The sequence below is a fragment of the Hipposideros armiger genome, unplaced genomic scaffold, assembly GCF_001890085.2.
Source record: "Hipposideros armiger isolate ML-2016 unplaced genomic scaffold, ASM189008v1 scaffold_74, whole genome shotgun sequence".
Taxonomy (NCBI): domain Eukaryota; kingdom Metazoa; phylum Chordata; class Mammalia; order Chiroptera; family Hipposideridae; genus Hipposideros; species Hipposideros armiger.
This window is the reverse complement of record NW_017731424.1, coordinates 1,933,176-1,957,114: the sequence shown is the minus strand read 5'-3', so window position 1 is coordinate 1,957,114 and position 23,939 is coordinate 1,933,176. Positions and strand designations below refer to the sequence as shown.

General features: G+C 41.9%; 2 protein-coding genes across 2 annotated transcripts in view; one reads left to right on the top strand and one right to left on the bottom strand.

The window, feature by feature from the left end:
- EIF3A (eukaryotic translation initiation factor 3 subunit A) overlaps positions 1-18,842 on the top strand; it is a 40,950-nt gene extending 22,108 nt beyond the window's left edge. Inside the window, exons 10-22 of the mRNA XM_019642912.1 lie at positions 942-1,058; positions 1,304-1,489; positions 2,072-2,419; positions 2,796-2,900; positions 2,985-3,098; positions 4,265-4,387; positions 5,423-5,576; positions 6,317-6,501; positions 10,262-10,350; positions 11,859-12,637; positions 15,359-15,563; positions 16,669-16,850; positions 17,644-18,842. Coding sequence (XP_019498457.1) covers positions 942-1,058; positions 1,304-1,489; positions 2,072-2,419; positions 2,796-2,900; positions 2,985-3,098; positions 4,265-4,387; positions 5,423-5,576; positions 6,317-6,501; positions 10,262-10,350; positions 11,859-12,637; positions 15,359-15,563; positions 16,669-16,850; positions 17,644-17,873 — 2,817 coding nt within the window. The 3' untranslated portion in view covers positions 17,874-18,842. The remainder of the gene's footprint in view (positions 1-941; positions 1,059-1,303; positions 1,490-2,071; positions 2,420-2,795; positions 2,901-2,984; positions 3,099-4,264; positions 4,388-5,422; positions 5,577-6,316; positions 6,502-10,261; positions 10,351-11,858; positions 12,638-15,358; positions 15,564-16,668; positions 16,851-17,643) is intronic.
- On the bottom strand, positions 18,684-23,933 carry NANOS1 (nanos C2HC-type zinc finger 1). The gene has a single exon (XM_019642947.1). The coding sequence runs from the start codon at positions 23,821-23,823 to the stop codon at positions 22,960-22,962; it is 864 nt and encodes a 287-aa protein (XP_019498492.1). The 5' UTR covers positions 23,824-23,933; the 3' UTR covers positions 18,684-22,959.
- Positions 23,934-23,939: the final 6 nt, after the last annotated feature.

Sequence of the window (23,939 nt, the reverse complement as noted above, 5' to 3'; positions counted from 1 at the left end):
GTAACTGCTTTTTTCCCCTCCTTTTTTGTTGAACACTGTCTTTGTACATGTGCCCTTGTACAAATGCAAGGGCCTACCTTATTCTGTTTAATACCCACTTTATTGCTCATTGTCTTAGGGTGCCATGATTTATTTATTCAGACTCTATTCATGCAAACCTGTATTTATAGTTTTTTTTGCTATTAGAAAACTGTTGCAGTGAGCATCTTTCATAACATATATCTGCATACTTCTGTAACTTCGTAGCATAAGAATTGGAATAAGTCAGAGTTTACACATTTAAACCTTAACTAGCTCCTGAAAAAATTCTATTAATGGATCCTCCCACCAGTAGTAAATGAGAAAACTTTTTCTACTGCTTACACTAGGTATAGTTAGTCTTTTAACATATTTTAGTATGACTTCTTAAATTTGACTATTACGATTTGTAACATGGCTTAAATGTTCCTGTTTGTCTTCCATTTGTTTCATTTGAGCGGGACTGTTATGTTCGTTTCAGTATTTGGGCACATTTCATGGACCTGCTTCTCTTGTATATGTGAGCAGTGTTATTTCTTATGTGCTATACAAATAGTTGAAGGTTAATTAGCAGTATAACTCAATAGTAATGCTGCCAGTCTCCTTCAGACAAACAATTTTATAAAAAGTGTTCAGATGAATTAGGTAAGTAGCAGGTTTTTAATCTATAAATATGTAACCACTTAGGGTTTTTTTGTTTTATGAAAGTAGGATTTGAAAAGATTATGCTTTTGAGAAGTGGTATAATGTGATAATTTAAAGCATGGGGTTTGGGGTTGAGAGCCTTGTATTGGAATGCCAACTCCTCTGAGCTTCAATTTCTTTTCTCTGACAAATGAGCATAATTTTGCTTCCCACGGTTGTCATGAGAAAATGCTGAATAAATGATAGCTATTGTTAGTAACCTTGTGTTTTTTATGCAGGTGGCACAAATTTATCAGAGCATTGAGTTTTCTCGTTTGACTTCTCTGGTTCCTTTTGTTGATGCTTTCCAACTGGAACGGGCCATAGTAGATGCAGCCAGGCACTGTGACCTGCAGGTATGTGCTGGAGGGTACGCTGACACGGAAGGCCTTGGAGGACTGACAGCACATGTCCTTTGTGTCTCAGCCTTTGGTGCAGTGGCACCATTTTAAAGCTTTCTGAGTGAATCTTCTAGTTTTTGTGTTTAATATTTTAAATTTTTTCTCATTCAGTTGAATTTTTTTTATCAAGTCATTTTGTAGAAAGACTTCATATATGCATATAGATTTAACTATTGATGGTAATTAATTTAATTTTTAAGGTTCGTATTGACCACACTTCTCGGACCCTTAGTTTTGGATCTGATTTGAATTATGCTACTCGAGAAGATGCTCCACTTGGTCCTTATTTGCAAAGCATGCCTTCAGAACAGATAAGAAACCAGCTGACAGCCATGTCTTCAGTACTTGCAAAAGCGCTTGAAGTTATTAAGCCAGCTCACATATTGGTATGCATCTTTGGGAGAAATGAACTACAGAATTGTTGAGGGGCCCCTTATGCCATGTCTTTCACAAAAAAGGTTTGAGATAATGTCTGATAGAAGGGATTTGTTATGTATTTCCTGTCCAATTGTATTTGATAGTTTTGGTGTTTTATCACGTCTTTATTAAATGTACAGATCATTGAGCTGCCTTCCATGGGGTAAAATAATACAATACACAGGCAATATGAGTGCTGGGTGTACAAGAGACCGCACATATAATGACCCCCTGAATAGGGAGTATTGTGATTGGGCTTTTCCTTCCTGAGTTGTTTCTTTCCTTGTTTGTATATTATTAGTATTCCTCTTTAGCTTGAATATTTTAAAGTAGAGTTGGTACAGAGGACAGCTGACCTAGTGAATAAAGGTTTTTCAGCTATGTCATTGCTGTTAAAGACTATATAGGGAGTAGCATATACAGCCATAGCACTTGGTACTGGGAATTAGAGCTTGAATCATGTCCATCTTCTGTTAGTAATCGCAGACACATATAAGGGTAATGCATCAGGATTGTTCAGTAATTTTTTTGATGGCATTTGTTTTTTGAAGCAAGAGAAAGAAGAACAGCATCAGTTGGCTGTTAATGCATACCTTAAAAATTCACGAAAAGAGCATCAGCGCATCCTGGCTCGCCGGCAGACAATTGAGGAAAGAAAAGAACGGCTTGAGAGTCTGAATATTCAGCGTGAGAAAGAAGAATTGGAGCAGAGGGAAGCTGAACTCCAGAAAGTACGGAAGGCTGAAGAAGAGAGGCTGCGACAGGAGGCAAAGGAGAGAGAGAAGGAGCGTATCTTACAAGAACATGAACAAATAAAAAAGAAAACTGTTCGTGAGCGTTTGGAACAGATCAAGAAAACAGAACTGGGTGCCAAAGCATTCAAAGATATCGATATTGAAGTATGTAGCACATTACTCATTAAACTTAGTTTTATCCAGATTTCTTAGAAGCACAGTCATTTACTGTTTATTGGTTTATTTTGGGTTACTTTTTGGAAAATAAGATTCATTAACTAAAATCTGTGAAATATTTGTTTCTGATGGCTCTGTGCAGTTTTTAACTATTGATGAAACCGGGGTTTGGGTACATGCATATTGGAGGAGTGAGAAACAGATGTTAACTGTTTTCCTTACAATCAAGTGGAAATATGGCTATTGTAAACATTTACCCATTTCATAAAAAGTAGTTTAGGATTTGATTCTAAAAACAGTGCTCCACTGCATTCTTTTATTTTTATATTCTTACTAATGATTGTGCATTTACATTACTTTTTAGGACCTTGAAGAATTGGATCCCGATTTCATCATGGCTAAACAGGTTGAACAATTGGAGAAAGAAAAGAAGGAACTGCAGGAGCGCCTGAAGAATCAAGAAAAGAAGGTAAAGGAAAGGTCTGGTAAACATTTGACATGCCAAATCAAAAGAGATTTTACGTAAAATTCTATTTGTTTTCATGTCATTCAGATTGACTATTTTGAAAGAGCTAAACGTTTGGAAGAAATCCCTTTGATAAAGAGTGCTTATGAAGAACAGAGAGTTAAAGACATGGATCTGTGGGAACAACAAGAAGAAGAAAGAGTAAGTTCTTAATTGAATTGTAATATTTTTAGACTAAGCTATAATTAAATTTTTTGCCAGTAATGGGACCAGGGTTTTAAAATTGATTTATTTTGCCTTCTTTAAAGCACCAGTGGGTGCTTTAATGGCTCCATACTAACAGATTGGTTGACAGATAGAAATTTTTACGGTAGAGATTTAAAAGCGAAACTCATAAAATACACGAAAATTTCAGTTTTCAAAAACAGTTTTATGGAGATATAATTCACATGATATGTAATTCACTTATTTAAGGTATCTAATTGATTGTTTTGAATATATTTACAGAATTATGCACCCATAAGAAGCTTGGTGCCCATTAGCAGTCACTCCCTGTTTCTTTTCAAACTCCTGGCTGTAGGCAACCACTGACCTTTTCTGTGTGTTTTGAATATTTCACATAAATGGAATCATACAGTATGTTCTTTTGTGACTCTAAATAGCTCTTTCTATAGTTTCTTTAGTCTATATCATGTGTACTTAATGATACAAAAGTAAGTCTTGCAAATGTGTGTAGTGGCCAAATTTATAATAAAATTTGTAATAAAAAAGTGACCTCATTCTGGTTGAAAAGAGTAACCCATAGGCAGGAGAGAGCGTACATCTGTGGGGACTGCAGTGTGGGAAATGCCCCATTCTGGGCCTAGTGCTGCCAGTTCTTTCAGTTTTTTTAGATGCTGGAATTTTTAAATAATTATTTTAGTATATGAAGTTAGGAAAATGCTGCAAGTCAAATAAAATACTTGAGATGAACCTTTAGTCAGTAATTCATCCTGCCCTAACCTCCAGTTGTTTTTAAGAAAGAAATGCCTTTAATAATTCAAGCATAGTGCTTAATACCACGAGGTCTTTGGTGTTTGTTTTACAATATACATTATAGTTTTTCCTTTTTAAAAATGTGTGGTACCGTGGGCCTAAATAAAAGGTTTTTACAGATGCCCCAGTATTCCTTTATTTATCTTCTGTCCCTGATTGTCTTCCTAGGGACCTTTTGGCACGAATGATAGTCACCCTTCCATTTTTGTGGCAAGGTCGAAGGGGTAAAGAGTTGCTTGTGTTTTTCAAGAATATCTGTCAGGAATTTTGGGTAAATTAGTAATCAGATAATGAATGTTTTGGAAATCTGACTTTGTAACATGTATTTGCAGATTACTACCATGCAGCTAGAACGTGAAAAGGCTCTTGAACATAAGAATCGAATGTCACGAATGCTTGAAGACAGAGATTCATTTGTAACGCGACTCAAGGCAGCACGACAGTCTGTTTATGAGGTGAATTTATGATTTCAGGGAAATATTTATTCATGAATTATTTAGTTTTGCCTTAAGGTTTCTCTAACACAGTGGCACATTGTGTCTTGAGCTAACAGTATAACATCATTTATCATTCAAATTTTTTTTTTTTTTAAATCTGAGCCATCCTGCCACCTGTTGGCAGCTCAGCGGCTGTTCAGCTCGGGCCGGGAATCGAACCGCTGTTGCTCAGAGCTCAAACTCTTGAGTGAGCTCTTAACCAACTGAGCCACTTGGCCTGCCCTATCATTCAATTTTTTTTTTTTTTTTAGATTTTTTTTTTTAATTGGGGACTTGGGGGATGGGGAACAGACAAGTCGCTGTCCTTTTGTTCTTCAGTCTAGTTGTGGAGGACGTTGCTTCACTGGCCCAAGTTGGCACCATCATTGCACTCTTCCCGGGCAAGGCAGATCAGTCATTGGCTTCTGGACGGCCGCTCACTGCAGCTGCTGGCCACTCACGCTGGCTGCTGGCTACACATGGTAGCCCATGGCAACCCACCTGCCGTGGCCAGCGAGCGACTCACGGCAGCCAAGCTCCAGGTTGAGCTGTTGTTCAGCATCTCAGCTGTAGAGGGCAGTGTCACTGGCCCTCATATGTGGGATCCGAACCTGGGCCCTCTGGCATTCCAAGCCAGCTCTTAACCAATGCGCCACTTGGCCGGCCCCATTCAAATATTTTAATGGAAAAGTTCTTGAAAGTATTTTCTAGGCTAAGTAGTCAGCCATCACTATATTTCTCTGAAGGTGAAGGTAGACTGCATAAAATTTGCTGTTGTAACAAGCTTTTATTTTTTGGTTCAGAACAAAAGAAACGGTGCCCTGCCCTTACATTGTTTACATTTTTAGAAATTTGACATGTGAGAAAAGCTTCAGTTATTTGGAAATTCTGGCTTTTATACTTGAAGTTTGCTTTTTATGGTTCCAAGAAACTTGCAATGTTTTTGTAAACTTAAAACTTACTGCTAGTTTGTAGCTCTTCAAAAATTTTATTTATTATTTTTTACAATTATAGGAAAAACTTAAACAGTTTGAAGAGCGATTAGCAGAAGAAAGGCATAATCGCATAGAAGAACGTAAAAGGCAACGTAAAGAAGAACGCAGAATAACCTACTATAGAGAAAAAGAAGAGGAGGAGCAGAGGAGGGCAGAAGAAGAAATGCTAAAAGGTAACTAGACAGGATTGGAGCAACGCAAGGTTGCTATTAGGGCAGTTCATAGCAATCTTAGAAAACAAAGGAATGAGGAATCAGGATTATTGGCTTATTAACTGCAACTAACTAGTTTTCCTAAGTACTGGGAACTTAGTTATCTGCAGTTTGTTGTATGTGAGGATGTATGTGAAATCTGATTTTCACATTTTTGGTGTTTTTATTTTTTATTTTTTTAATGGGGAGCACTGTGTTTTTCCAGGATCCATGAGCTCCAAGTCAAGTAGTTGTTTCAGTCTAGTTGTAGAGGGCGCATCTCAGTGGCCCATGTGGGGATTGAATTGGTAACTTTGGTTCTATGAGCACTGCGCTCTAACCACCTGAGCTAACTGGTCACCCCTTGGTGTTCTTTTAAAAATTAACACTGCCTTTTAAGTTTTTATCACTGTATTCTATATAGTATTAACATTTTCTGAGGAATATGTGCCAGAAGAAGTCTGTCAAATAATCCTTTATCTGGAATCCCAGATGCTCAGGAGTCGGGAGGCATTCCTTGTATCAGCCATTACAAAACTGTTAAGGAGTGGCATAATCTTTTTTTCAAATATCTCTGACCTTTAGCTGATCGTAAGCTGTTTTTAAAATCTTAAAAGGATTTACTTCTACATTGTGCTGCATGGTTAATATCAGAAAAGCGGATGTAGAGCTAGGAAAGGTGTGGTTACCAGGCCCACCTTCTAACTTCTTATGTCCTGTAGAGCGTGAAGAGAGAGAACGTGCTGAACGGGCAAAACGCGAGGAAGAGCAGCGGGAGTATCAGGAGCGGGTCAAGAAGTTAGAAGAAGTAGAGAGGAAGAAACGCCAAAGGGAGTTGGAGATTGAAGAAAGGGAGCGTCGTAGAGAGGAAGAGCGGAGACTTGGTGAGGATCCACTTTCTAGAAAGGTGAGTGTGTAGACATGGCTTTCCCTGGGGTGACGTGTGCTCATCAGCCAGTCCTCGTGCACGATACACATGTCAGTGCATATGTTGGTGACTGGGCTTGGTATTTTAACTGGTTACATGCACCAGCCTCTTAAAGCCTCGTAATGCTTTGTCTTCCCAAAGACAGAAGGTCCTTAAGTGGGGGGAAAAGATAGACATATTAGCAAAGGTGGGGTTTTTATAGGCTTCAGTTTAGAGGGTACTTGTCAGTAAGAACAAATCTCATGAGACTAAGTAGTTGACAAATGATAACACTCAGTGCTATGGAAGAGAAACTGTCCTTTTCCTTGGAAGGAGTGCTGTGAATTAAGAGGAGGATATGAGTTCTTTAACTCAAAGATGGGTCTGGTGTATTCAGCATTCCCTGGGAGCTTGTTAGTAATGCAAAATCGCAGGCCCAATGCCAAACCTCCTGAATCAGAATCTGCACTTTAATAAGAGTGCCAGGCGATTCAAATGCTGCTCTAAATATTTATTACTTTTAAATGCACTTATGTCCAAAATGGACCTGTTTCCCCCTTTATCTTGTGTCTCTTTAATTCCTTCTCCTGACTGGCGGTACTTTACCCACTTAATCACAAAGTTTTGAATCTACACCTCCTTCTGTTTCTAAATTCCTGCCTTAATCCAGATTTTTCTTTTGCCTTATATTCTACTCTTCTCCTTGGGCATAATCTTCCCCAGCTTCAGACTTTCCTTTACATGACCCGCTTGATTTTTCGTAATGCGTGTTTGCTCATGACACCTGCTCTTGGGTTTCAAACCTTTTGATTGGTATTCATTACTTAGGGCCAAAGGCAAAACATGCCTTAACAGTCAAGTCTTTTCCTGTTGACTGCTTTTTTCAGTAGCTTTATCTGCCACATTTGCTCAGTCACCTGTATACTAGAGCCATTCAGACTACTTTTATGCCTTATTGTATGTCTGTGACATCTACCTGTATGTCCTTTGTTTTCCCTGGTGTGTGCCCAGGCTGCCTCTTAAAGTAGTTGGAGGGTTTGTTGCCTCACTTTCCTCCACTCCTTTATGAGTATTAAACACACCTTTATTGGGGGAACTACTACTAGTCTTCAGTTTCTGTTTTATAATATATGTGGATAGATTTTTAGTTTTATTACTCTTGTTGCAAATTTTTGGTTTTATTTTCTTTGTATCACTGAATGTGGCCCTGTATGATTTTTAATTTTTTTTTGAATTATACACATTTTCCTGTTGTGTCCTCAAACGCCAGATTTTGAGTGTTCTTTTTCTCGTGGGCACAGAGTTCTGTGTGTATGTATGAAATTAGAGCTGTTGATATTTAATTTGCTTCATCATGTTAATTTGTGGAACTTCATCTTCTGAAGAAAGTGAGGTAACTTACCTGTGATTGTGTGTTCCTGATTTTTTCTTTTAGTTTTTGCAAATCTGTCTTGTGTTCGTCCTTTTGTTAATTTTCAACCTTTTGTTTCTGTTTTGTGCCCCCTTCCCACCTTCCCTTTCAATTGGAGAGTCTTTAGTTTTCTCTGTTTGCATTTTACATAGTAGCTGTTGTATTTGTTTTATTCCTAACATAGGTTTGGCGCTTTCTGTTTGCTTCCATGTCCCTGCCATTCCTTCTTTTCGTTAAGCCACACTTAAGAACTTTGCTCAGTTCATTTTTTTCTATTCTTTTAGTGATTATCATCAGTGTTTTCCAAAATCTGTCCAACTTTAACACTCTGGAAATTTTGAGAATTCTCTCTCTTTTTTTAAATTTTTATTGGGGATTGGGGGAGGGGAACAGTGTTGGGGAATTGGGGAAGGGGACCAGCCAAGTTGTTGTTCTTCAGTCTTCTTTGTGAGGGTGCCAGTCGCCATCTGGCTGCCCAATGGCAGCTCGTGGCCTTGAAGTTCAAGGTGCTGTGTTCAATCTTAGTTCTGGGTGGGTGTAGCCACCATCCCATGGAGGAGTCGAACCAGCAGCCTTACTGTTAAGAGCTCAGGCTCTATCCACTGTGCCTTATTTGCGGGTGGGCATAGCCCACCATTGAACAGGCAATCTTGTTGTTATTCCAGCTAAGCCACCCTGCCACCTGGTAGCCGCTCAGTGACACCTAGCTCGGGTGCTGTCACTGGCCCATGTGGGAATTGAACCGGTGGCCCCGATGCTCAGAGCCCGTGCTCTTAAGCCAACTCTTAACCAACTGAGCCACTCGGCCGGCCCATCTTCTGTATCTTCAGAACAAAAAATTCTGAGCATACCTGTATTGATGTTTTATTGCAATAAGCTGAATATTTTTCCCTCTAGAGCATTAAAACCTGTTACCTCGCTGTTTGACTCATTTAACAGTTTTGCAGCCATATTGGCAAACATGATTTAGTTTCAAATATGTTAACACTATATCACCTTTTCCCCTTTGCAGATAAATTTTTTTTTTAGTCTTGGTCTTGTTATTTCTGTTGTATTCCTTGGAAGCTTTTAGGATTTACCTATCCTTGGGGCAAGGGGAGTTTAGAAATTTCACCAAGACTGTGTTTAGGCATCTAAGTGTTTGGCCTTTATTATTCCACATTTTTGTCACATGTGCCCTTTCAGTCAGAGGGTTGAATTTCCTTAACTTAGGGAAATTTTCTTCTCCTTTTCTCTATTCCTACAATGTTTGCTTGAGAAAGGCTCTTAGAACAACTCCTATCTTAACCCTCCGTTGGGCGCAACTGACTTCACAGATTGTTTTGAATTTTTGTTGATTTTTATACTGAATTTATGTAATAAACATACATTGTTTTTACTTTGTGACAAATTAAAATTTAATTCTGAATAAATAATAAGCATGCTCACACATTATTTTAAATTTAAATAAATAAATGTCATACATGCATCTAGTAGATGCATTGCGCCTGAACTTGTAACTTTTGCATTGCACCCGACGGAGGGTTAAGAGAGAGCCCAGAGTCAGTAGCTATGATGGCAGATGACTTATCATCTGGCCATTGTTGCCCTTCACACCGCTTCTTATCGCTAATTGGCGGAGGGTTTTGTTGCCAAGACACTTTAAAAAGTTTAAATAAAGATCCTTTCATTCACCTACTTGGGATTGTAGCTATTCTCAGCTTCATTACATTTTTATGTTAGTCCTTCCATCCCATCCCTAGATCTTGTTTTATAGCGTTCTTACATTTCCGATTGTAGCCTTAGGTTGTGTTTGTAGGAGCAGTAAAGCTGTTTCTGAGGTGTTTGTGATTCCAGTTGTATGCCTTGCCCCTTACCAAGGTTGTACCAGATTTACATTTTCACCTTAAGGGTGTTGAGTATCTCCCACTGCCTTTCCATAATTTTTAATGACAGTGTAATATTTTGAAGAGGGAAATACTGTTAATTTAACCATCCCGTATTAGACATTTCATTTGTAGTAGGCACTGTGATGTGCGTTTTGGGACACTCAGCTATTTTCACATAATCTGAAAAGGGAATTTCTAGGTTGAAAAAAATCTGGAGGCATTTTAATAATTCCAGGGGACTGCTGCCAGATTGCTTTCAAGTCATGGTTTATCAATTTTTAAAGCCATCTGTGATACATGAAAATACCAATTTCACTGTATACTTACTGTCAGCCTGATTTCAGGTTTAAAAAGAAACAGAATTTTTAAACTTGTTCATATTTAAGGACTTAAGATTGTTCAATAGAAGCACAAAAACATTTGAATTATAATACCAGTAATTGTAATAAATGTTCATCTTAACTAATTTTGGTCAATGTAGGACTCTCGTTGGGGGGATAGAGACGCAGAAGGCGTGTGGAGAAAAGGAACTGAAGTAGATTCTGAGTGGAGAAGAGGCCCGCCTGAGAAGTAAGTAGTGCTAAGGAGAATGGTACCAACTAGTCATAGGCCCTGTTAATGTCTTATTAGTGGCTTTCTCATTTGGTGTATTTTGTAGGGTTGGGGAAAGGAGAGCTGTGAAGAATTGTATGTGTGTCTTGTACTGAAACGTTTTTCATAGTTTACTTCAATACTTCAATGACTTCTAAACATTTTGAGAAATAACATGCTCCAGTGTTTTAATTCTACCTAATTGAATAGTATTGAAGTCAGTAAGGATGAATAGTTCCATAACATTTTTTGTTTCCTTTAAAATTCTTAAATCAAACCATTTTTTAAAATGAAATTGCCAAGGTACTACCTAGTAAAGTGCAGATACCCTTTTAAGGCAGTTGTTTGCGTATTGGTTTATTTGTTGATTTAATATTTTGGATTTTGTGTTATTTTAGGAGAACCTATACTTTTAGGAGCAGGATTAATGGATTTATAATGAAGTGTTATATTTTTTTTAAGATTTTTTATGGAGAGTTGGGGGAGGGGAACAGTATTGGGGAATTGGGGAAAGGGGAACAGCCAAGTTGTCCTTCATTTTTTTTTTTTTTTTAAATTTTATTTTATTGGGGAATCGGGGAAGGGGAACAGACAAGTTGCTGTCCTTTTGTTCTTCAGTCTAGTTGTGGAGGATGTTGCTTCACTGGCCCATGTTGGTATTATTGAGTTCTTCCAGGGTGAGGCATATCGGTCGCCGGCCTCTGGATGGCTGTTCACGGCAGCTCTTGGCAGCTCACGCTGGCCACTCATGGTAGCTTATGGCAGCCCACCGCAGCAGGGGCTGCAACCTACACCATCGCTGGTGACTCATGGCAGCCCAGCTCCAGGTCGAGCTGTTGTTCACCATCTTAGCTGTAGAGGGCAGTATCACTGGCCCTCATGTGGGATCTGAACTGGTGGCCCTGCTGCTTAGAGCTGGAACCCCAAGCCAGCTCCTAACCAGTGCGCCACTTGGCTGGCACTGTTGTCCTTCAGTCTTAGTAGTGGAGGACGCAGCAAGCTCAGCTCCAAGTCCAGTTGTGCCTCTCAGCTCAAGATGCTGTTGTGTTCAATTAATTGAGTGTAGGTGTAGCCACCATCCCATGCGAGAGTCGAACCGGCAGCATTATTAAGAGTGTGCACTCTATCCCCTGAGCCACCTGGGCAGCAGCTCAGCTCAAGGTGCCGAGTTCAATCTTTAGTTGTGTGTGGGTTTAGCCCACCACCTTAACAGGCAACCTTGTTAGGAGCACGTGCTATCACCAGCTGAGCCATCCTGCCACCTGTTGGCAGCTCAGAGACAGCTCATCGGGCACAGCTCACTGTCCCATGTGGGAATCGAACCGGTGACCCTGTTGCTCAGAGCTCACACTCTTGAGCAAGCTCTTAACCAACTGAGCCACTCAGCCGGCCCTGAAGTGATTTTTAAAAGTGAGTGGAATCCCCAAAGGATCATGTGCTTTTGTAGAAAATTTACTCCTAAAGATGTTTGTCTTGTTGCTCTGTAGGGAGTGGAGACGTGAAGGGCGGGATGAGGAGAGGCCTCTCAGAAGAGATGACGATCGCCCACGGCGTTTGGGGGAAGAGGAAGAGAGAGAGTCTTCTCTTAGACCAGAGGATGATCGGATTCCCAGGCGTAGCTTGGATGATGACAGAGGTCCTAGACGGGGTCCTGAAGAAGATCGGTTCTCTCGCCGCGTGGCAGATGATGACCGGCCCTCCTGGCGTAATGCAGATGATGATAGGCCTCCCAGACGAATTACCGATGAAGACAGGGGAGGTTGGCGTCATGCGGATGATGACAGACCACCTAGACGAGGGCTGGATGAGGACAGACCACCTAGACGAGGGCTGGATGAGGATAGAGGAAACTGGCGGACAGCTGATGAGGACAGAGGACCAAGACGTGGGATGGATGAGGACCGGGGGCCACGGCGAGTAGGTGCTGATGAAGAGCGGCCATCCTGGCGTAACGCTGATGATGACCGGGGCCCCAGGCGCGGCATCGATGAAGATCGAGGTCCCAGGCGCGGCATCGATGATGACCGAGGTCCTAGGCGCGGCATCGATGATGACCGAGGCCCCAGGCGCGCGTTAGATGATGACCGGGGACCTTGGAGGAATGCCGATGATGATAGAATTTCCAGGCGTGGTGCAGATGACGACAGGGGGCCTTGGAGAAATATGGATGATGACCGGATCTCAAGACGGATGGATGATGATCGGATTCCCAGCAGAAGGGGCGAAGACTCAAGACCTGGTCTCTGGAGACCATTTGTCAAGCCAGGTAAAATTTTGGGACTCAGAAAACCAGATTGGGTGCTTTATACAATAGAATCTCTTTGATATATTTACCAATAGAAGGTAAAATTTTTACACAAGTTAATCTCCACTGTTCCTTAGATGGTAGCAGGTTATTTCAAACAAGGAAATCTCAAAGGGCTAATTACATTTTGCTTTTTTAATAAGAAAGTTATTCTTGAACTGAAAAATTAAAATGTTAATGGATATATGACAGATTGGGTTATATTACTATTAGTTTCTAGATAATCTGGTCTTTTATCTTCCCTGGAATAGCTCTGCAGTGGCTTTTATGTCAAAAGCTTGCCTTCAGTATTCCACACACCAAAACAAATTAAACAACTTCACCCCTTTCCTGCTTTAGTGATGTCATATGCTTTGTTTTCCTTTTGCCTTGTTGACTGCTGCTTTAATTTAAGGGCTCTTCCTGTGTCCGTACCTTAAGTATCCGTTTTCTTCAGGTTCTGTCCTGAACCAGGCTCATAATAAATAATGAAGAAAAGAACACACTAAACATTTGCCTGTACTCTTGCCAACCATGGGATTATGCTCATGGGAAGAACTCATTTCTTTATTTTGTCAGTCTTTGGCCTGCTCATATTTTCCTACTGTATAAAGTAAGTCTGTGACTTACACCATCTTCTCCAGATGACTTCTTTCCTTACCTTCAGACCTGGTGTTTCCAACAACATATCTCTGCCTGAAAGTGTCACACTGACCCTTTAAGCTCAACCTATCAAAACTGAACACACACACACACAGACACACACACACACACTCTCTCTCTCTCTCTCTCTCTCTCTCTCTCTCTCCCTCCCTCTCTCCCTCTCTCCCGTCTCCCTCTCTCCCTCTCTCCCTCCCTCCCTCCCTCCCTCCAGGGACACCCCTGTCCATAATTGTACAAGCTGGAAATCTGGGAATTCTTTGCCGCCTCTTTCATTCTTTAAGTTAAATCTTCCATTTAGTTCAGTTCTACCTGTTTAGTGTTCCTTAAGCCCACCCACTTCTCTCTTCCCCCTGCATGTACTTGGGTCTGGGCCACCATCATTCTTTCTTTGAACTCTTGCTGTTACTGGTCTTGGCGTAATCTGATCTAAATGCAAATTTAACTGAGCAGCTTCCTTGCCTTTACCCTTAGTGGTTTCTGGTGCATCCTTCTATCTGTCCTGGAGTAATGCTGATAACTGGGGTCCTAGGCGCAGGTTAGGTGATGATCAGGGCCCACTTCATTCTGTCTAGCTGTGTGACTTTGGGCAAGCCACTTACTGGTAACTTTTCTGTGCCTCGTATAAAATGGGGATAAAAGTGTAGTTACTTCTGATTAATTCATGTTAGTTGTGTTTTACAAAGTCTGTGAATACTGAACCATTTGTTCCTAGGGAAGATACAAAACAGTTAGGTTTCTGTGAGCTTCTGGTCCCCACATTTTTGTGAGCCATTCAGTACATAACCTTGTTTATTACATTTCTGTTTAAACATACCTTATTTAATATGTATTGTTGATTTGTTAATGTTGAACTCATGGCCAACAGCATTGTAACTTGTTCCTGAGTGAAGCTTATCTAATACATGTGCTCTCTCCCATCCATCACCTTCTTGTACTTGGGAACACTAGCTAACACTTCAACACAATGCTTGGGCCATTTATACCATGAAATCACCAACCAAAAAAACTAAAATGCAAAAATGTGGCACTAACTAGACCTCCAGAAGGACACTTATTTAAAGTATGAGAGCTGCAGCAAGATGGCAGAGCTGCTTCACCTTGTTTGACCTTTGCTGAGAATGTGCTTGTCAGGCAACTCACATATTTTGTCACTTTCCACGTGTCTGCCTGAGTGTAAAAGTTCTTGAGTATTACTTTTGAAGGTACAAATAAATTTTAGCATGTAGGCAAATTATCAACTATGAAACCTTAGCTCTGCTATAGATAGGATTGAATGAGTTAATATTGGGTCATTGGAAAAGTCATGACGTATTTTTCTATGTTTTTTGTTGCAAAAATGCATCATACTTTTCCAACGACCCAATATATGCAGAGTTAAGAATAGTGCTATGGCATGTGGTAATATAAATGCTAACAGCCATAATAATTATTAGCCTTGTAGCTATAATACATTTTCATTGAAATCTCTGTTCCCTTTGGCCTCTGTGCAGATGTGTATAAATAGATTGGGGCATCACATGGATAAATGAGGTATTGGGCAGGGTCAAAGAATTTATCCTTGTTTCATGACTGCATGGGTGGTAAATGGTGGAGGGCAGGAATATGAAAGGAAAGAGTTTTTGGTTACAAAGGTTTTGAAAATGTTACAAGATATAAATGAACTCATAATTGGTGCTCTGTCTCAGAGATCTAGGTCCTACCCCTCACCCTTCACATTTTCTGCTTGAATGAGTTGTTTACCATCAAAACAGATTTTTATACCCAGAATCTCTGCATACGGGATACTCAACTCAGGCTGTATGTTTTTTAAATGTACCTATATGTTTGGAAAAACATGATAGGTAGACATAAATAGCTGGTGATTCTGTGAAATGAGGTAAATGGCTTTGTTTTTTGTTTGTTTTTTTTTTTAATGAGGTTGTGGTGTCTTAAATTAGTATTTAGAATGATGATGGATTAATGTTAACATTAAGATCTCTATTCATAGTTGCCAATCTGTTTACTGAGTGCAAAAAATTTTTTGCTTCTTTAAAAAAATAGGTGGATGGAGAGAAAAAGAAAAAGCCAGAGAAGAGAGTTGGGGTCCACCTCGAGAGTCAAGACCATCAGAAGAACGTGAATGGGATAGAGAAAAAGAGAGAGAGAAAGATGGTCAAGATCGTGACGAGAACGACAAGGACCCAGAGAGAGAGAGGGACCGAGAGAGAGACGGGGGGGACCGAGAGGAGCGCTTCAGACGCCCCAGGTTAGGTGTTCTGGTAGCACATCTGTGGGGTTACGTACAGGAGCCTCCTGCACACTCGCCTTACACTCCGAACTGTTTCTGAGAAATGGTGCTCCTCTTTCTTTCCCCTGCCCAAATGTATCTATTAGAATTACAGTGGAGCTTTTTTTTTTCTTTTAAAATAATTTTAGAGGTCATCTAGTTGAACATTTCCTCCTAACAAAGTGAGAAAGTGGAGGTGTGAGCTTTGTGGCTCTCTGTAGGTTAACTCTTGGTAATGGAACAAGTCCAGGTATCTTTGCCAGTCTGTTGCTTTTCCCCTGTGGTTTTAGGTCATCAGCTTTGTTGCCTTTAAATTATTAAAAGCCCCATTACTTTTAGTAGTGGTAGCAGTTCGAGCTTGTTTCCTTGGGCCAAAGTGGCTTTGTATTGATAAATATAGACCAGGGGTCAGCAAACTGTGACTCGCGAGCCACATGCGGCTCTTTGGGTACGTTCCGTCTCAAAAGTTTGCTGACCCCTGGAAGAGCCAATCCTGTCCCTCACAACAATTTAAAAATTACTTGAGAGCCATGAATATATTTTTACATAATCACCATTATGTGAATAATATCCTGTAAAAATGTTATAAATAGAACTATGATAGTTTTATTTTCATTTTCAATTTTACTTCAGAGCCACAGTTCACGAGCCACAGTTTGCTGACCCCTGGCGGCTCTTCCATCTCAAAAGTTTGCCGACCCCTGATATAGACCATCACTGTTCAATACAATTTTCTGCAGGAATGAAAATGTCCTATATCTGTAGTGTTTGTTAGGGTAGCCAGCAGTCACATTTGGCTGTTGACCATTTGGAATATGGTTAGTTGCTACTGAGGGTATGTCTTGATTTTATTTTAGTGAAGTTAAGTTTAAGTAGCCACATGTGGATAGTGGCTGCTGTGTTGGACAGCACAGCTCCAGATGTTCTCATTTGACTAGACTGAGGTCAAGTGATGAGTTTAAACTTCATCCCTGTTGTAATCGTAAACTTCTCTGAGCACCAACTTGGACACAATGTATTCATTTATAATTACCCAGGTAGTCTAACAACAGAACTGAGAACATGTGATTTTGAATGGCTACAGGGATGAAGGTGACTGGAGAAGAGGCCCAGCTGAGGAAGCTTCAAGCTGGAGAGATTCAGGTCGCCGTGACGATAGGGATAGAGATGACCGCCGTCGTGACAGAGATGATCGCCGTGATCTCAGAGAAAGACGAGATGAGAGAGACCGCAGAGGACCGCCTATCAGATCAGAGCGTGAAGAAGGTATGGGTGGTCTACACAGCTCTTGAAATATTGGAGAGCCATAATTTCGGGATTTTGGATTTTTTTCTTAAAGGTTTTATTGGGGAATTGGGGAGGGGAACAGAGTTGGGGAATCGGGGCAGAGGAACAGACAAGTTGCTGTCCTTTTGTTCTTCAGTCTAGTTGTGGAGGACGTCGCTTCACTGGTCGCTTCACTGGCCCACGTATTATCTTCCCGGGTGAGGCAGTCGCTCACCAGCCTCTGGACGGCCGCTCACAGCAGCTCACACTGGCTGCCGGCCACTCACGATAGCTCATGGCAGCCCACTGCAGCAAGGGCTGCAGCCTACACCGTCGCTGGCGTCTCACTGCAGCCCAGCTCCAGGTTGAGCTGTTGTTCACCGACTTAGCTGTAGAGGGCAGTGTCACTGGCCCTCATATGTGGGATCTGAACCAGGGCCCTCTGGCGTCCCAAGCCAGCTCTTACCCAACGCGCCACTCAGCCAGCTCTGTTGTATATTTTCTGTATGCTGCATTTTTAGGGATTTGCTGAAGAACATCAAGAATCTTTGTGTACAATATTCTTAGCCTCTCGTGTGGATTCTCACATACAGTCAATCCCACAAGGCCAAGTGGTCTTCATCAAGCCCACCCTGGCAGCCCCTTGTTATTGTTTTTTAATGGCAGTTCTGTATTGTTATCTTCAGTAGAGGATTTCTGAGTAATTTGAGGCATTCCTTTTGCTGAAGTTGTTCAGTCTGAGCCAATAGAATATAGTACAAACTTTCACTTTTTCTTGTAATTAAACTTTTAGGAAGTTCTTGGAGACGTGCTGATGACAGGAAAGATGACCGGGTGGAAGAGCGGGATGCCCCTCGTCGTGTTCCTCCCCCAGCTCTTTCAAGAGATCGAGAAAGAGATCGAGAGAAAGACAAAGAAGGTGAAAAAGAGAAGGCCTCGTGGAGAGCTGAGAAAGATAGGGAATCTCTTCGTCGTACTAAAAATGAGACTGATGAGGATGGATGGACTACAGTACGACGTTAAGTCTCAAGATAATGGCTTCAAACTCATGTCTTATATAGGTTTGATCACATTCAAGGATGATTATACTTGTGCTTCAACCAGTCTAAATTGGATTCTTTAATGTTGTCTCACCATAACACAAAAAGCATGAACTTGTATTAATCCTATATAATAGATTGATCATGCACCGTATCCACAGGTTGGAAAACCATGCCATTTTCTGCAATTTAAGGTGTTGCATTATTTCATCAATCACTTGTTTACAAAAAAGAAAAACTAAAAAATAAAATGTGAACCCTTCAGGTATTGAATAACACCTGTATCTTGGTATAGAACTGTTCTTTTGATTTTGAAATATATTAATTTGGAATGAGGTAAGGTTCTGTTACAGAAAATGTATTTCAAGACTCTTTAAAGCAGGGAGCTAAACAGTTTTCACACCATTAGCAGTTGAGACATACCTCTAGGTATTTGAGGTATCACCTAAATTTAGAAAGTTTTTAGGTTTACTATAAGTGCAGTAAACATTACCAACATTGGATACAGTGGAGTTTTCTGTAGATTTTACTTGAGAGAAGGTGAGTATAAAGAAATTCGCAGATATTATTGTAATGACAAGAATACTAAAGTGTGAATATAAAACCGTTAGAGCTTTTAAACCTTAAAGCATTTGGTAAACTATTGCTGAGCTTTTTTCTGTTGCCAGTAGCAGCCTGCTTTTCCATTAAGGAGAATTCATGCCTTTCAAGCATTTTAAATATGATGATATTTATAAATGTGTGGTTTGGAGGAATTGTTTCAATTCTTTTTCTTAATTTCCTTTCTCTTCAGAATAGATTCTTTCAATAAGTAATTTGTAGCAACGACTGTGTTGACTTCAATTTTGGAGTGAAGTAGCTACATTAAAGATTATTTGGTCTTATTGAAGCCAACACAGAACTTGCTGCTGTGGTTTTTCTTTAATGATAAATAAAATACTTAAAGAATTTGTTTTAGTGTTGATTTGTGGTTATAGTCCAAGTGTTTTTTATAATGGCGAATTTGCATATTCAGTTGAGTTCATTTTACTTGACTTGTACTAATGCCATTAAATGCCTCAGTGTTTAGTATCAAATAACCTGAACAAAACAAAGCAAGTGTGGCTGGGATGTCTCCCTTAAGACGTCCCCCTCATTAATGAGGACCCTTCCTTTCCTTGTAATGCTGTTGTCAGAGCCTGTGTGCATGGGGGAGGATGGGGGTGGGGTGTGTATTATCTTGGGTTTTCCTTTGAAATGAGAAAAATCATAGTTCAGAGAATGTTAGTTATATTGGCTATAGGCACTTATTTCTGATATTGTTGGTACAGCTAGCTGGAAGGCCAGAAGAGGGAGTATTGATGTTACCAAGGATGGAAACCATGTTTTTAAACATTTAGCTTTCTTTCCAAACAAGTGCAAGTCTTGAAAAGGTCTTTTGTGGGAAGAGGGCCTTTTCTTTTGTAACAAGTAAAAGAGCTTGGGGCAGTAAACTGCTTTGAGTCTTCAGTTACCAGAGCGGGACTGTACTGTGACATCACGGGCCCCAGGGGACAGTTCATTTAAGTGGGTTTGTTTAGATGCATGTCTGCTGGTCAGGTTCCCAGGCTCGTCTGCAAGCACACCCTTCCTGTCAGGACCCTTTCCCAGACATACTCTTCTCCCAAGTCCTTTGTTCTGGTGGGCGGAGTCCAGAGCAAAGACTAGAGCTGAAGAGTCTTACTGCTTGGCGATCCTGCTCTTAGGGTTCCTTCCACTCAGGGCTTAGCTGCCCACCCCCTGACCAACCAGCCTACTCACTTATGCCTTAGAAGTCTCCCATGTTCCCAGTGACTACTGCATTTTTAAACTATTGTAGAAGACCATTTCTGTTAATACAGGCAGATGTGAGGGTGGAGACGGTAGCCCACAAAAGGGTACAATGCCATTAGTTGTCCATAGTGGCTACCAGGAGGAGGTTGGCATCTATGTGCGGGGGATGTTTTTATGCCAAGGACTACCTGTGTGGTTTTTTACCAAAGACACTGACTCTAGATTGATTTATCCTTTTACAAGGCTCATTGACATTTGGGACACGACGGAAATGGAAAGACTTTTTCTCATGTTGTAGCCAAAAGCAGACTGGAAAGTTAGGGCTAATACTGAAACTTTCCTTCTCAAGTATACATGTATTTGTGGTATGATTTTAAAGCATGTAGTTTTAGCTTATAAAAATATCTATGCCAAAAGTTGTAATCAAAGTTAGTAATTCTGCAGCTTCCAAGAAGGACTTCACAAGGAAAATAAAAATTCAAAGACATTAAAAGCCACTGGAAATGTCTACAGAAAAGGACCAGCATGTCAAGGCAGCCCATGCTGCCAGTCCTGCATCCATACGAGTACATTGTTTTGTTTTTAGCCAAATAAACGCTGCAGGTTCTTAATTAAGAAAATAAGAATTTATTTCACACTAGTTTAATAAACTTGGAGGAATTTGAGGGTTGCTTCTAAATGTATTAGAGTGTGATTAGTATACTTTTCATAAGAGAGCTTTGGAAATTAACGGCAGTAATATTCTGTTCATGCTTTAACTTGCAATATTTTAATGTTAGCTGGAAAACAGGCCAATTTGAAGGGCGTTTTAAACATGGGGTGTGTTTTAAAAGGATTAACACTTTAAGCACCATGTCAGTCAGTGGTGACTGACACTATACTTTGTTTGGACCGCGTCAGTCACCAGTGACTGACGATATACAATTTAAAAAATCATTCTTCTATTAGGAAAACTAATTTCACTTCAATTGCTTTCACACGTTTCTTCTACTGACATTGTCACTGTTACGGGTAAGGAAAAATTTTTTAAACTGCACTGGAACACGAACCACAGACAACTGACTGAAGAGAAAGCGTATTGGTGAAATCGGGTATCACGGGCCACATGGGAAGGAAGACACAACAGGCTTGGTGCTTAATGTGTTAATACAATGGTTGCCCAAGTAGTTGTGAGGTCTTCAGATACCCTTCCAGACTTCGCGACTGAAGTCAGCTCCATGTTTTAGTATGTTCCTGGTTAGGCACATATCACCCAAGGATTTTCATATTGAATATATATTAAAGCTACTTGCCTGAGACCTGGAAAGTGTCTATAATTGGACTTTTAAATATACGAAGTAGCCACGTGCCTAGTCCTGGTCTGAAGAATGAATGCATTGATCTGTTTATAGGGACCCTTGAAAAGGTTGAACAGAGCAGGAGAGGGAACACAAATTCATCCTGTCCTGAACGCTACCCAAAAAGCACAACTAGTTTAAGGCTGGTATATTTTCTAGCAAAACAACAGATTAATTACACAGCTTTATTAAGCTACTGAGTTTAGGCCTAGTCAAATCTGAAGTGCTATGGACACAGGACTAGACTAGCAGGAGTGGACTCCCCCCGCCCCCCATGGCCTAGAAACCATATGCCTGTCACCCTGCCCCTTATTTTCATACACTTGCCTTGAACAAAAAGGCTCACAAGCCACCCAATGTTACTTACCCCAGCCTGTCTCACACCTTTAAAGGAGTGTTCAAGCCAGTTTGCTGTGGAGGAAGTTAGCTGTTTAATATGAAAGCAATCTAACCTCTAATAACCTAGCTAAATTCCTATTGGCATCTTTATAATACTTAGACTAAATCTCTCACTGGTATTTTCAGATAATGATACATTTTGTATGTTCTGGGTGAGTTCATCTTACTTTCCATTTTTTGCCTCCTATCTTGATATAGCTACATGCCATGGTGTGGCATTCAGCTCAGTGAATTTAAAAATAAGGGTGGAGGATAAAAGTAGTTCAAGAACCTTTGCCTACGGATCAGGTCTAATCTCATTTATAACGGGGGTTCCAGAAACAGATTGGGGTCTTCCCTGTGAGAATGGGAACATAAGGAGGTTGTGCTCCTTGTGTCTCCCCTGCTCCACAATTAGTGTTTATTCTGGTTTGAGGAGTGCCTGTGCCTAAGGCCACACAGCCCAGAGTGGAACCTTGAACACAGGTTATTATTATTAACCTTCTAGAGCGCAAGGGATTCCATCTTTCATTTAGTTTTGAGAGACAACACCTGGAATGCGCTTTCTCCATTTAGGAAGTCTGAAATTGAATAATTCAGTCAATACTGCGCCCTCCTGACATTAAGATTAAATGTTTTTAAAGAACTGGAAATGGGTTGGGGTAGGGTGGGTGCACAGACAAAAGGCTAAGTAGCAAAGTTATAGGCAAGATTAATGAATTCATATACTGTTACTGTATAAATACACAAGTTTTTTAAACAGCACCATTTCCAAGTGTATACACAATATGATTATAACTTGGCACAACTTTTAAAGGTGGAAAATGCTAGTTGCTAATTTAGTAATAAAAGATCTGGTACATAAAAGGGTAAGGAGCTGTATTCTACCTGCTACACAGTGTGTGCGTTTTACACCTCCAGCTAGGACAAAACAAGCCACAAGGAGGGAATACCCACCCAAATTAATACTGGAAAGTTTACTAAACCTCCACTTCTCAAAACAGTGATGCTACCAGGGGCTTGCTTCACCTGGAATTGGATAACTGATTAAGGATAACTAAGAAATATTGTTTCAAACAATAAAATAGTCATTTTGCCGCCAACATTCCGTAAAATCGCCAGTTCTAAGTTCAGTTAGGAGGCTTTTAAAAAAATATTCTAGACCTAGTAAAGTGCCTCCGTTCATAAAATTAAACATCCAAGATTAGATTGAGACAATTTCATACTGATGATGTGCACCTAAAATAGGTCGACGTTTACAGTAAATAAACAGCGTCTCAAAGTTGCCATATTTCAGTTGGAATACACAGCCTTCACCGTCTGGATGTGCACAAACTAGAAACTAGAGATAAACAAATCAAGATTTTAGCGTCTAGTCTCAACCGCCCTTCGACAAAGTACTCCGAACGGCCGGCTTGCTTTGAAAAAACCAATACCACATCCCAAGTTGAACCAACGGCTGAGCTCCACGCCTCCCAACAGCGAGGAAGAGATGGTGCACAGACCAGAAAGGAGAGTGGACAGGCGGTGACCCTGGTGGCGTCAGGTGGCAGCAGGCCGAGCTCAGCGCAGCTTCTTGCTCTGAAGACCGTCCCTGGCGCTACGCGGGGGTGGCCGGGCGGCGGGCGGCGGCGGCACTTTGGAGAGCGGGCAGTACTTGATGGTGTGCGCGTTGTCACCGCTGGCGCCACACAGGGGACACGTGTAGCGGCGCAGCACGGGGCACAGCACTCGCCCGTCGGGTCCCTTCAGGATGTGGGTGGTGTAGAGCGCCACAGCCTCCTTGTTGTTCCGGCAGAACACGCACACCTGCAGCTCCGGCTTGAGCAACCGGGCGGCGGCAGCCCCGGAGGCGGCGTGCAGCCGGGGCTCGGCCGCCCACGCCGGGGCCCGCTCCTCGCGCGGCGCCAACTCGGCCGTGGCAGTAGCGGCGGGCGCGCAGCCCAGCAGCACGGCGGCGGCGCGACCGGCGAACGGGCTCAGCTCGGCGAAGCGCTCCTCCAGCAGCCCAGCCTCAGTGGGGCCCGCGCACAGCTCCAGCGCGCGCAACTCCAGCGCCCCCCCCAGGTAGCGGGCCCCGGGCCCCGGCTCGTCGCTGTCGTCGTCTTCGTCCTCGTCGTAGTCCGGCGGCCCCAGAGCCGGCCCTAGCGCCCCGGGCCCGGTCCCCGAGTGGGGGGAGCAACAAGACGAGGAGGAAGAAGACGGCGGGGAGCCGCCGTCTCCGCCGCTGGCGCAGCCGAAGCGCTGCTCGCTGTCCACCGCCTTGGTGATGAGCGTGGCGAGCCCTAGGTAGTCATTCCACGAGCTGAAGGGCTGCGGGTGCGCTGGGCCCTGGGCGCTCACGTAGCGGGCGTTGGGCACGAGCGCCATGGGCGCGGGGGCGCGGCCGCGGCGGGGCGAGTGGGGAGCCCAGTGGAAAGCCTCCATGGGCGGGCTGCGGGCCGCGCGCGCCGCCTCCCCGCCGCCGGCGCGGGCCGGACGGAAGGGACGCGCCGAGCCTGCCCGCCGGCCAGCCGCGGGGTGGGGCCGCCTTGCCGCCTTTT

Bases quoted from the DNA above. Each gene is read 5' to 3' on its own strand.
- NANOS1 (XM_019642947.1), bottom strand. From the start codon at position 23,823: ATGGAGGCTTTCCACTGGGCTCCCCACTCGCCCCGCCGCGGCCGCGCC.